This window comes from Lactuca sativa, chromosome 4 (genome assembly GCF_002870075.4).
Source record: "Lactuca sativa cultivar Salinas chromosome 4, Lsat_Salinas_v11, whole genome shotgun sequence".
NCBI lineage: Eukaryota > Viridiplantae > Streptophyta > Magnoliopsida > Asterales > Asteraceae > Lactuca > Lactuca sativa.
Window position 1 is genome coordinate 36876906 of NC_056626.2, and position 13686 is coordinate 36890591.

At 35.7% G+C, this 13686-nt stretch overlaps 1 protein-coding gene across 1 annotated transcript; it reads left to right on the forward strand.

The window, feature by feature from the left end:
- Positions 1-9103: 9103 nt before the first annotated feature.
- LOC111909006 (protein argonaute 2) lies at positions 9104-13107 on the forward strand. Its single transcript, XM_023904805.3, has 3 exons — positions 9104-9753; positions 10142-11318; positions 11399-13107. The coding sequence occupies exons 1-3, from the start codon at positions 9204-9206 to the stop codon at positions 12813-12815; spliced, it is 3144 nt and encodes a 1047-aa protein (XP_023760573.2). The 5' UTR covers positions 9104-9203; the 3' UTR covers positions 12816-13107.
- The last annotated feature ends 579 nt before the right edge of the window (positions 13108-13686 follow it).

The following is a 13686-nucleotide window of genomic DNA, read 5'->3' on the forward strand; positions in this document are numbered from 1 at the left end:
AAAGTAAAATAGGAAAATGATATGATAGTCTTCTACCAAGACCTGAATGTTCTGTTATAAAAATGATAGTTTTTCCTTCTTTTTGACTATTACAAATAGTACTTAGTCTAACTCATCGTTTATGTGAATGTGTCACAAAATAAAGTAAAATAGGAAAATGATATGATATAAGTGTTATCCTTTGGTACTAGGACTAACACAACATCGCGGTAAGCGAAATGTATAACCTAATGAACATCCGAAGATTGTCCAATTGTCCTCTGTAGCAGCAGCAGGGCGGAGGAAGGGTTAGTCCCGTAATTAACTTACTAATATAAGTATTAACCGTAGACATCCGTAGATGTTCATCAACCTCTGTAGCGAATAGTAGGCTCGAGGAATGGTTAGTCCCGTAGCTGTATTCTAATATAAGTAATAACCGTAGGCATCCGAAGATGTTCATCAACCACTGGTGCTAATCAGCTGGGATTCGGAATGGTTAGTCCCGTCTAGAGATCCCGTTGAACTGGGATAGGCAGGACAATTTACATAGAAGGTACTAATAAATCATCCTCGTAACTCTAGGTACAAGTATCCATGTAAGTGTATACAGGAAAATGTATCTATGTAATGGTACTCATGTAATGCATTCATGTAAGTGTATTCATGTATCAAGTAGGCATATGTAAACGTACTCATGTATCATGTAAGCATATGTAAATGTACTCGTGTATCATGTAATGTACTGGTATAAACTCATGAATGAACCGACTCTTGTGTGATTCCTTGTAATAGGAATAATTTTGTGTATCTTCTAACTATCCCTATGATAGTAACTGGAAGTTAATTGGTTGTTCAAGTAGGTTTATACACCCTTGCTACACAAGAGTGTGGGAAACTGAATGAAGGATGAAAACTATAACATCAATACATATATAAGAACATATGTGTATAAGTGTAGTTTTGTTCAAGAAGGTAAAAATGATTTTGTAAGACATCTAAGAGTTTTGAACAATAATTAACAACGACTTGATGTCAATTTAATAAACATTTCAAAAGTAATACGTTTGATAACAAAGTATTTTTAAGATAGAAAAACATTTCATGCATCACATTTTGAAGTATGTGAAATCTGCTGGATGAAAACACAGTTATAAAATACATAAGAGTGATTTAATAACATATTGTTTTCTACTTGTATTCCCCCCATTAAAGCATTTAAAATCATTTAAAACATTGATTAAGGGGTATGAACTCACTTGTTGTGAGTGGTTCTAGCGGGTATGCGTGTAGGGATGAGAAGTTCCACGAATGAAGTCCCGAGACACAATAAGTCCTAAATGACATATAAGGACACATATTGACATGAATATAGTGTTTATAACATCTATATGAAAGGAAACACCTTTCGGGACTAGGTAACACCTTGACCAAGTGTTGGAATCACATGTGATTCAACATAGGAAGGTATAAAGGCACTCACATGAGTTTACTACCATGAGTTCATGGTTCAAGGGAGTTTACGGCCGTAAAATCATGGCTACTCATGTGGGAATGCAAGTTTGAAGGCTAGGGAATGATGTAGGGACAATAGCTCTAACCTAGGATGAAAAAGACCACCATCTTTGGAGTTTTTGAGGAGTTCACGGCCCAAATGAGTTTACTACCGTAAAATCATGGCCATTTATGTTTATGAGGGTCCTAAAGGTCATAAGGAAGCATTCTAATTTCAAGCCTAAGCCTTTGGAAGTGTTTGTGGCATCAAAACACCCCTAACTTGAGTTCACGGCCCATGGACCATTTGGTCATGTGTTTGCGGCCGTAAACACTCATGGGTGTTGATATTTTTATTGTTTTGGGTCCTAGACACATCAAGGTAAAGTGCTATGTTTGTCTCTTGGCTTAATAAAGGTCTTTAGGGCATTTTGGCACCCTAATATGGAGTTCACGGCCCAAGAACTTCCTTGGCCGTGAACTCATTTTCAACCCTTGATTCTCAATGTTTTGGATGTCTAACAAGCCATGGGTAGTCTCTAGGTTATTAAGCACAATCTAAGCTATATAATACAACTAGAGAGAGGTACTCACGATTTGGGATAAAAACCCGAAGATCCGTGAGAGAGAAAATGGCTTTTCTCTAGTTGGAAATGTAACTAATGAATGAATATGACTCAGATTTCTATATATAGTCCTGAGATTTTTGGCAGAAAATATTTTATTCCTGGAATGAACTCTAATATCATAGAGTATTGGAATAACAGTGTTGAACAAAAGCCTAGTGCATCCACTCTCCTGATATCTCCTTAAGTGTTAAACCTGAAATACTCAAACTTATACCCAAAGTCTGGAATTTCTCTGTAACTGTTCTAACTTCTATTGGCTTGATATGGTTTGTTCAGAATGGAAATTTTGGGTTGTCACACCTGTTTTTCTGGGCTTCTCATTAATGTTGATGTAATAGTCTAGGTTAATCTTTGTAACCCGTTTTTGAAATAATAGAAGTGTATTATTTGAGTATTATGTGTTTTGTGCTTAACTGTGTGACTTAATTGAATTAAGTATGAAAATAAGCGTCAAAATGAAATATTAAATAAAGCCGATATCTATGGATAATGTTGTAGTAGTTGAAACGAGGTTTCCGAATATATAAAGAATGCCGAAATCCGAGTTATAACGAAGAAGTTATGATCTGTCGAAGTTTCGCGACAGAACCGACACGACGCTGAATGACGTAAAATGTGAATTTGAGATAGAGCGATATTTAGACTTAGTGATCTAAACGAATGTTGTAGAGTTTGTTAAACAGAAAGCGTTCATAAAAAGATCGTCCAAATCTGACTTCGTATGAGGAAGTTATGATTTTCCGAAGTTTCAGCTTAACAGTATGCAACCCGAAACTCGAATATGAGATCGTGTGATTTCTAGCCGAAGCAATCTAAACGAAAATCTAAGATCTCGTCATTGGTAGTGCAACGATAAAAAGATAAATGAAAACGGACGTCAGATGAAGAAGTTATGAATTTATAACGGAGTTTTCCTGTCCCGGCCTACTAAAAATAAATAATAAAAATAAATTCAAAATTAGCCGACGGAGTCTAAACAAAAGTTGTAGAGTGTAGTCTCACCGACGCGTGGATATAAAGAACGTCGAAAACGGAGTTCATATGAGGAAGATATGAATTTTTGAAGTTTATTAAATAATTAAAATATTAAATTTAAATATAAATATCCGATATTATCCAAAGGGGGGGAGTCACCGGACTTATCCGGGTTACGCCCAGTGTACCTAGGATTACGCCCAACATAATCGAAGGTTCCATCCTTTATAAAAGGGATGCTAGGGCAACTGATTCCTTTGCTCATTTTCTCTTCTCTCTCCCGTTTTACCTCGTTTTTCGTGCAAGAAATATCCCGAAGCCCCGATATTAATCTTGAGCCCCGAAGCAAGTCCCGAAGCCCCGAAGATCCCGAGAAGTGCAATTCTCGAGCCGAAGCTCTGCCCGCGAGAAGCCAATTTTTGTGAAGATCTTCAAGATCTACCAAAGAATACTACTTGTACAAGTCGTAGTGCTGTCCGATCATCTTCTGATCAAGTGAGTGTGTAGTTACTTTCTTCTATCACATAATTATAAAGTATTTGATATGAAATACATGTTATGTGTACATATTGTTGTTTATATGTGAGAATGCATATTCACTTTCTACTAACTCATAGATATGATTTATTCTCTATGAGATACGTGTTATGTGTATGTGTCTCATATGTTGTTTGGAATATGTATTGAATGAGAATACTATACAGGTTTTAAAGTATGTATAAAAATATATATTTTTATCTACTAATATGTTGGGTAGAACATGGGTAGATAGTTGATGTGTGATAAACAGATGAGAGACCTCGATGTTGTTGTTGATTTAGTCATCTAGCGGAGTATGGATGACGACCACAGACTCTTTCTAGACAATTTAGTGGAACGTTGGTAGGTTCATAACTTGTAGGTGTTGTGAACGATGTGTTCACCAGTGTACTCTATCCCCCTCATGGTTGCCTTAGGAATTTTATTGTTGAGGAAACCCCTCGCGGTAAAGTCCATCCCGATGAAATTCCTAGATTAGGTCCCTATAATAGGTGTTGTTTTAGAGACGTAAAGTGAGGATAACGAGAATGGGTAATCGGGTTATTGTTGGTTGGTGAAATTAAATATAATTATTTATTGTGGGTTGAAAACCCTATATGCTCACTAGACTCCCAAGCCTAACCCACTCAGTTTTGTTGTATTACAGGTAGTGGCACAAGAACATAAGTTGGATGACTTATCAAGATCTTTTGATATTAGACCAGTTGTTATATGTAACTGTTGTATGGTCTATCTTTTGTTGTTTATGCTTTTGGTCTGTTTATCGGAACATGACATCCCGAATATTGTTATATAATGAAAATGCATCTCTTGATGAAATGCTTTCATAAACTTTATTTTATCATATTTTGTTTTGGGAACAAATTCCGCAACTCTTTTAAATCAATGGATTTACTCTGAAATTATTTTAAAAGTATAAATTAAAACGGTCTTTTCTGGCCGTGATTTTGGGGATGTCACATCACCTACAGGGTTATTCTCACATTCTTCATCAATAACAATATCATCAACTTCTTGGTTGTGTTCATTTTGCGTATTAACTTATACTTGATCTTCATTATCCATGTATAACTTACTCAAAAAATCATCATTACTAGTTTTGTTCATTTCATAATGGTCGTTATCCAAGTAAACTAAAAATTTTTCTATATTAATGTCCTCTTCTATTGGACCCTAAATAACCGATTCCACCTCATCATGACTAAGTACTTCATCTTTACTTGATACAAACAAAACCCTCTAATTCGTCACCGTAGTGGTCAATGAATAATGAAGCTTTACCTCCTCTTATAATGTACGAAACATCTATGAACTCGACATACTCCATACCACATTCTATATGTCTTATATCGATATGAAATGGTTTATTAGGGAACAAGTAAATTGCTACATAACGCTCACCCAAGAAACGTTCAAGAAATGTAACACAGCCAGTAAAATTCATACAAGCAAAATCATGGTCTGTAAATACAATTTTTTTTCACCTTAATATACTGGAAAGGACATCGAGTAGAATACCCCCATAGTTTAGCTCAAGTTTAAGACATCATTTGCCATGGTTCTAACTAAGATTTTTTTTCCTTTACACTATAAACGAGAGGGAAATAGATTTGAAAGAGGGTATGTGAATTGATGCTTCAGATGGAACTCTATTTTTTTTTTTTTTTTTTTTTTTTTTTTTTGAAACGGCAAATTTAACATACTCCTAAACTACACCTTAAATTCACCTATGTCCACGACGGGACTTGAACCCTCAACCTCAATGAGGGAGGACAACACCGGGTACCGCTGAGCTAAAAGCCCTTTGGTAGATGGAACTTTATATCAAGTGTGAGTAAATGACGAGTACTCTTAAATGAGAGGGAAATCGGTTTTGCCTCTCATACACGTTGACTCCCAATTACCTAATCATATTTCAAATATTCATGAGTAACCAATTAAATCCGTGTATTCTTTTATTTAGCCCATTTTCTCTGAAAGTTTAAGGATCCATAACACGTAAAAAATAAATAAATAGAATAATAACATTTTAAAACCAAAGTCAAAAGTACATAGTGAACGGTTACATGACAAATATAATGTGCTGTGTGTATAAAATTGAGAACAGAAAGAAAAAGAAAAAAGCAAGGGAAAAAGATAAACACTGGTTGAAAAAAAAGATGGGGTCCAAACTTGCCCACCAAGCAAATTGGCGTCATCTGCTATATCACCTTTTTAATAATAAAAACATAACATTTTGTTACACCTTTCATATGCTATATCCTCTTTCATCTGTTATATCATCTGCTATATATCATCGTGAAATATAAGGTTGGAGGGAATTGCCATACTCCATCATTTTGTTACACTCTCACATAGGCGCTACATCACTTTTTACCAAAAAAGTTTGGTTTCTTGCCACACCAAATGAGTGGTGTCATATTTTTTAATTTCTCTTTAAAACATTATTTTGAATAATAAAAACATAACATTTCATTACTTCAAATTAAAAAAAAAATATATTACATTACTTAAAAAAAATCCTAAAATCTTAGAAAAAAAACTTGAAAACAAAATCCTATAACCTTAAAAAAAACACACATGAAACGATTAAAAACTTAGTAAAAAAACTAGAAAATTTAAACCTATTTATTAGCATAACATTTTTTGAGATCGGCTTTCATTGCCAAAGAAATTTCAAGTTCCTCCCCGGTCATTTGCGATGTGTTCATCGTTAGTATTCTTAAGTCGTTATCCCTTTGTTTCCGAAGTTCTCTTTCGGAAGCAAGTTGCAAAATTTTGTCTATTCTATCTTTTATGTCGTTCATATCAACCCCTATTTCTCTTAGCTCATCCGAATATGATGCTTTGCCGTTGCATTTGCTTTTTTGCTTTGACTCTTCCCATTGGTCGAGAAGGTGGTGAAACTTGAATATGTTCATCTTCGTTGAGATCGAATTGAACACGAGCATTAAATGTAGTGTGGTCGGATTTCAGATGTTCTTGAGTGTTTTGAACCATTGTCGATATGATTGTCGTATGTTTTGTTGTTTTGCTATTTCTTGTTATCTTTCACATGATTCCAAACTTCAAGAAACTTGAAAGCCTTCATGTTTTATTTTTGGTACACTTTTAGCGCTTTCTGCAAAATCACATCATCATTTTCTCCGCTTTTCTATTGACGTTTCATGTTGTTATACAAATCATTAAACAATAAGAGTCCATTGTTCATATTCCCTCATTTCGAGTACTCCTGGTGTACTCGAAACCATACCGCCATAGTGATAATACGGGGACGAATAAATCGGTTGATCATACAAAGGTCTTAGGGTTATGATGTCTCTAGTAGGTGTTTTTTCGTTGATATGCATTTTTGAAGAAGACATGCTGACATGTTTTGAGAAAAAAGATGATAAAATATAAAAAAATTTAAGTGAGGTTTGGTAATATATATATATATATATATATATATATATATATATATATATATATATATATATATATATATATATATATATATAATTGAATTTTGAAAAAATGACCGTTCAAACGGTTAAAAGTCCACAACCCAATCAAAAAACGCAACCAAATTTAACCACACTATAGCTAAATCACACACAGAGGGTGGTGTTCCGTTGCCACAGTGGTAAGACCGCACCCGAAGATCGCACCACTCCCCAGACCTATTATCTTTAGTCTTTAATTTAATATAAAATCCTTTCTCCTTTCTATTAAAACAAAGAGTGTGGCTTTCCAAAAACGCCCAAAGTTATATAGATTTATATGAAATAACAACCAATCTTTATATTATTTATTTTCCATAAAAGACTGTATATTTCATAATCAATTTTATATTATTATTATTATTATTATAATTTATTTCAGTAGTTTTTTTCCTTGTTATATGGTTGAAATTTAATTATACAAAATAATTTTAATATGGGCTCATAACTAAATATATGATTATTTAAATAAATATAAATGTTTGTGATTTTTCATATATATGGAAGTTAAGAAATTGCTTGATAAGGTTTAAGATCTACATAAACCATTTTTTTTTTAAATTCATGCTTACAAATCAAATTCATTTTTATTTAACTAAATATAATAATATTATTAGTTTTTGGTTTGATTTGTGGAATGGTTATATACAATTTAATGGTGGTTGATACATAAAAAAATGTAGTTATAACGAATTTATTTTAACAACTTACAAATGTTAAAAAACAAATAGTTTCTTTTTGTAGACTACATAATTTTGGTCAACCTCTTCTCCTCCGGATATAATCCACAAACTTTAGACATTTACCTTTATCAAAACAACACCTTAGACCAATAATCACATTGCGTATTGCTCGCAATAAGCATTTACATCTACATTGTTGAACAAAACCGTGCAAAAATTAATACTCTCACATGTTTAATGGTTAATATTTGGTGATGACAGTTGACACTAACTTAAATTAATCGAGCGAACAATAATTTTTTATCGTAAGTATACATCGAAGGTTCTACATAGCAAATGAAACTACGTGTTTGTTTTATATAGAGATAAATTTCATATATACGGTCATTTTTTGAAGAGAAATTAAATTACCTCCTACCTTTTATGCTTACAATTATTCCTACCCATTAAAGTTATGACAAATCACCATTCAATTTAATTTTATTTGATATATTCCTAATATAGCTTTAATGAGTTAGTTAAAAAAATATGGAATGATGACACTTGTCATAATTTTATTGGGTAGATAATTTTGTAGACATAAAAAGTAGAAAACAATTTAATTTTTTTTTTAAATGACAAGTGATATTTCGAGTTGATAAATTGATTCATCCATTTAAAATGTATGTTTTAACAAGTTATACGTTAGCTGTAAAGATGTTGTACCTCATGTGGATGAATCAAATTATTAAATGGAAATATCATTTCTTTTTTTAAATAACTAAAAAAAATATTTGAAAATTGAAAGTCAATTTTTTCTTTTATTATTAACATATTTGTGGACCTGTTTGGTGCTAATATATCATTTTTGTTAATTATTAATGATAATGATCTTGGTCTATCCGTCATGACAAGGAACTTTCTCCGTCATTTCCGTGGTAGTTACTTCATCCCTATCGTGACGTAATGGTCTTATAATCCAATCGATATTTAAACATACATCTATAACAGTATCCTAAATTAAATGCAAAAAAAAAAGGTACAAAAGAACAAATGATCTTATAATCCAATCGATATTTAAACATACATCTATAACAGTATCCTAAATTAAATGCAAAAAAAAAAGTACAAAAGAACAAATGATCTTATAATCCAATCGATATTTAAACATACATCTATAACAATATCCTAAATTAAATGCAAAAAAAAAAAAAAATACAAAAGAACAAATGAAACCCCACACGGTTTTCATCGAAGCTACCTTTGCTTGGGCAGAAAGAACAAGGGTATAATCGTCGATTCACCTTCGGTCTCCGGAGTCTTCTAGAATCTTACTTCAAGTCTCCTACTCTTCCCGTTTAAAACTAACCCACGACAACACGACCCTCTTAAGCAAATCATAAATTACTTTGATTAACCCAAATTCACATACATCAAGATCAATGGAGTGGAGTAACAACAACATGGAGTGGAGTGACAGTAACCGTGGTAGCAACAATCGTGGCCGTGGACGAGGCCGTGGTCGGAACTATGGAGGTGGAGATGGTGGCGGTCGGAGTTATGGAGTCTCACAAGATGGTGGCGGTTGCAACTATGGTGGCAGAGGCGGAGATGGTGGCGGTCGCAACTACGGTGGCAGAGGCGGAGATGGTGGCGGTCGCAACTACGGTGGCAGAGGCGGAGATGGTGGCGGTCGCAACTCTGGTGCTGGTTACTATCCCCGTGGTGGTGGCCGAGGTAGAACTAGCCCACAGCAGTACAGTAATCAAAATCAGGAACAGTACGGGCGGGGTAGGGGTAGAGTATCTGACGGTGGCGGTCGCGGCGGCGGTGGTGGTCAACAGTCGTACTGGACTCCTGCTAGGCAGAATGCGGATCGGGCACCGGATCATCCCGGTGGCGATCGAGAAGCAAAACGGAGTCCTGTTGGATCTGGTCAATCAGTCGAGTCTCCATCTCAGGCTCTCACTCATACTCAGAACCGCGTTGCTGGTACGTATTCTATATCGGAAATCCCTTTTAGGCTATTCATCCATTAAAGAACTTACTCTGTTTCAATCGTTGATAAATTTTGTTTCTTTTTGATGAATATGTTTGCTTTGATTGAGGTTTTAAGTTGACTGATTACTGTTTTCGTATTGAAAAGCTATTATCTGTACTCAAATTGATATATTATACTTGCTATATCTCTCAATTAACCTAAGAATTCACGATCGTATTTTATGATTTGATCCCAATTCTTCTATCATGTGTTTAAGCTTGAAAACCATTATCTCTCTCATAACTCCATGTCTCTGATAAAATTAACAAAACGACGACACTTTGTCGCCAATCCCTATCTGTTACTCCATTCAGATTCTTTTTTGTTTTGAATTTTCAGACCTTCAGATTCAGGAAGTCCCCAATTGTGTATCACCTTCAAATGACGATGGAGAACATGCTAATGTGCCAATTAAGCGTCCTGACCATGGCACACATGCCATGAGATTCGTGAAGCTTCTTGTGAACCATTTTCCTGTGAAGTTCATTCCATCAAAGACTATACTACGTTACGATGTTGATGTCAAACATGATGTCCCTTCCTCAAGTCGCTCTGCAAAAAAATCAATTCCAAAAACAGAGCTTCGATTGATCCAACAGAAGCTCTGTTCTGATAACCCTAATCAATTCCCCCTACTCCAAACTGCATACGATGGTGAAAAAAACATCTACAGTGCAATTTCATTACCCGAGGGGATTTACAATGTTCAACTAAATGGTCGTTCTTACTCATGCTCCATCAAATATGGAAACGAGTTAGCTCTTTCAAAGCTTCAAGATTTCTTGAAAGGAAACTCCACGCAGATCCCACGTGATGTGTTGCAAGCTCTTGATGTAGTAATGAAAGCAAATCTTTTCAGGGAAAAGGTTTCAGTTGGAAGAGGTATGTATCCACGTGTCCACAGACAAGAAGATGACCTTGGTTATGGTATTGCAGCATTTAGAGGCTCTCAACAAAGCCTAAAGCTCACTAAGAATGGACTAGTCGTGTGTTTGGACTATTCTGCCATTCCTTTCCGCAAAAGAATGCCTGTTATTGACTTTCTCATGGAGTCCATTCCCAACATTCGTGATGTTAGTGAGATTGGAAGATTTGGGAACATTGTTGTTAAAGCGCTGACTGGATTAAGAGTCAGTGTGACTCATCGTCGTACAAATCAAAAGTATGTTGTGTCTGGATTAACAGAAAAAGCCACAAAGGATATTTCCTTTGTTCTTGAAGATCTTGAAGGGAAGAAAGAACCCGAAGTTGTCATGCTTACAGATTACTTCAGAGAAAAATGGGGGAAAGAGATTAAGCATAAGGGTATTCCTTGTTTGAATTTGGGAAGTAGTAAGAAACAAAATTATGTCCCTATGGAATTTTGTTTTTTGGCTGAGGATAAAAGATATCCAAAAGAGCAATTGGGTAAAGAAGCTGCTAGAATACTCAAAGATTTATCTCTTCTCAATCCGAATACTCGTAGGAATGAGATAAGAAGCATGGTTCGTGACGAATATGCACCTGGCAAAAACGGGTATGTTGTTTTTTATTCTATGGAATTACCGATTCCATTCCTTTCGGTGTTTTTTGATTCCTTCTTTTTGTATATTGTAGTGCCAATTCCATCAAGCATTTTGATGTGGAAGTCGGAATGAGCATGACAGAAGTAGACGGGCGAGTGATGGCCCCACCACAGCTCAAACTCGGTTCCTTAAATGGAAAAACAATGACAACAACAGTTGACAAAACGAAATGTCATTGGAATCTTCTCCAAGGAAGAACATTAACCCAAGGAAAATCTTGCGAAAGGTGGGCCCTCATAAACTTCAACCGTGACAACCGTCAAATGAACCAACAAGTCGACTATTTCATCGGAAAATTAATCAACCGATGTCACAGCATCGGAATCCAAATGTTTGACCCTCTCTTTGTCCACCACACCACCATGAGAGAATTCTCAGACATAAACCGACTCGATCGTCTTCTCAAACGAGTCACGGAAGAATCTAGAAGGTCCACCAAAGAACGCCTCCAGTTAATCGTCTGCATTATGTCGGACAAAAACGACGGCTACAAATACCTCAAATGGGTATCCGAAACCCAAATCGGTGTCATCACACAATGTTGTTTATCCTTCAACGCCTTCAAAGCAAACGATCAGTTTCTCGCAAATTTAGGAATGAAAATCAACGCGAAATTAGGCGGAAGCAACGTCGAGTTGATCGAAAAGTTCCCACGTTTCAACGGTCCGGATCATTTCATGTTCATCGGAGCCGACGTAAACCACCCCGCTCCGTCCAACGAATCCTCGCCATCTGTCGCCGCCGTTGTCGGCTCCGTCAACCCCACCGCCACCCGCTACGCCGCCCGCGTCTCCCCGCAAACCCACCGCAAAGAAGAAATCGTCAACTTCGGAAGCTTATGTGTTGACCTGGTCAACACTTATTACAACATAAACGGAACAAAACCAAACAAGATTATCGTTTTTCGTGATGGTGTAAGCGATGGTCAGTTCGACATGGTTTTGAACAAAGAAATGGTGGATATGAAAAAAGCGCTTTATGACAAAAGCTATCGACCCGCGATTACATTTGTGATCGCGCAAAAGCGACACACGACGCGGTTGTTTCTAAACAACGGGAATGAAGTCGGGAATGTGCCACCGGGAACGGTTGTTGACACGACAATTGTTCAACCTTTTGAATTTGATTTCTATCTTTGTTCTCATTTTGGTGGAATGGGAACGAGTAAGCCGTGTCATTACTCTGTGATTTGGGATGAAATTGGGTTTTCGTCTGATGAGATGCAGAAGTTGGTGTACCATTTGTGTTATGTGTTTGCGCGGTGTACGAAGCCGGTGTCGTTGGTTCCGCCGGTGTATTACGCGGATCTTGTCGCGTATCGTGGTCGGATGTTTCAGGAGGTGGCGGCGGAATCGGAATCGGGGACTCCGGGGTCGGTTCCGGCGTCGTTTGATCGGTTTTTTTATACCGTGGAGCAGAATTTGAAGGATGCGATGTTTTTTGTGTAAGGGTTGAAGGGTCGAAGTGCCGATACGCAGGTCAAACCTCCTTGCCTTTTATGGAATTAAGGAGTTTGTGCGTGAATCTAATGCATTTCGTGGTTTTTTATTTTGGTTTGGTTTTTATTTACTTTTGTTATGTTTTAAGTGTGTTGAAAAATATGAAGTTGTCTTGTGTGGTTTTTGATGTTTTGCCTTTCATATTCCACGTAGGTGGTTGAAGGGTGAAGTTTTTAGTTGGAGTCTTATGTTATGTTCTATCTTCTTACGAATGTATTAAAGCTGTGTGTTTTTGTTTTAATTTTAATGTTTAATCCTTTTACTTTGGTTATTGGCTCATTGTATTTTAACATTATGTTTTACTTATTAGGATTCAAGTTGGTTTTGGAACCTGGTTATTAGTCTTAAATCAGATGAATATTCTTGGTTTACAGCTGGATTTAGAAATTTCTTTTGGTAATTAAAAATAATTGAATTGAATATATTATATTAAATATATTCAAGCTCTTCCAAATTCGAATGGGCCACGGGAAACGGGGAAAGACCGAAAGAGTGCAAACTCTAAAACGAACTAGATTCTGTAGCTTGGCTGCTAGAATCGGGGGCAAAACATCACTTTAGTCGTTGGAATAGTCATTTAATAGTAGCATTTTTGTACGAGAGTAAAGTAATTTGTATAAAAAAACACAAATAAAAAATATATATTTTTTAGAATATTTTAAAATGTTTTGAATAAAAATTACAAATAAAAATATCACCTTCCTAAGACATTTTTAAAAATGTTTTGATTGATATTCCAACTTATGTTTTTTATTCATCAATTTAATATGTATTTTCAAATACCCGAACTATCCGATTCGTTCTATCCGAAACTCGGAAA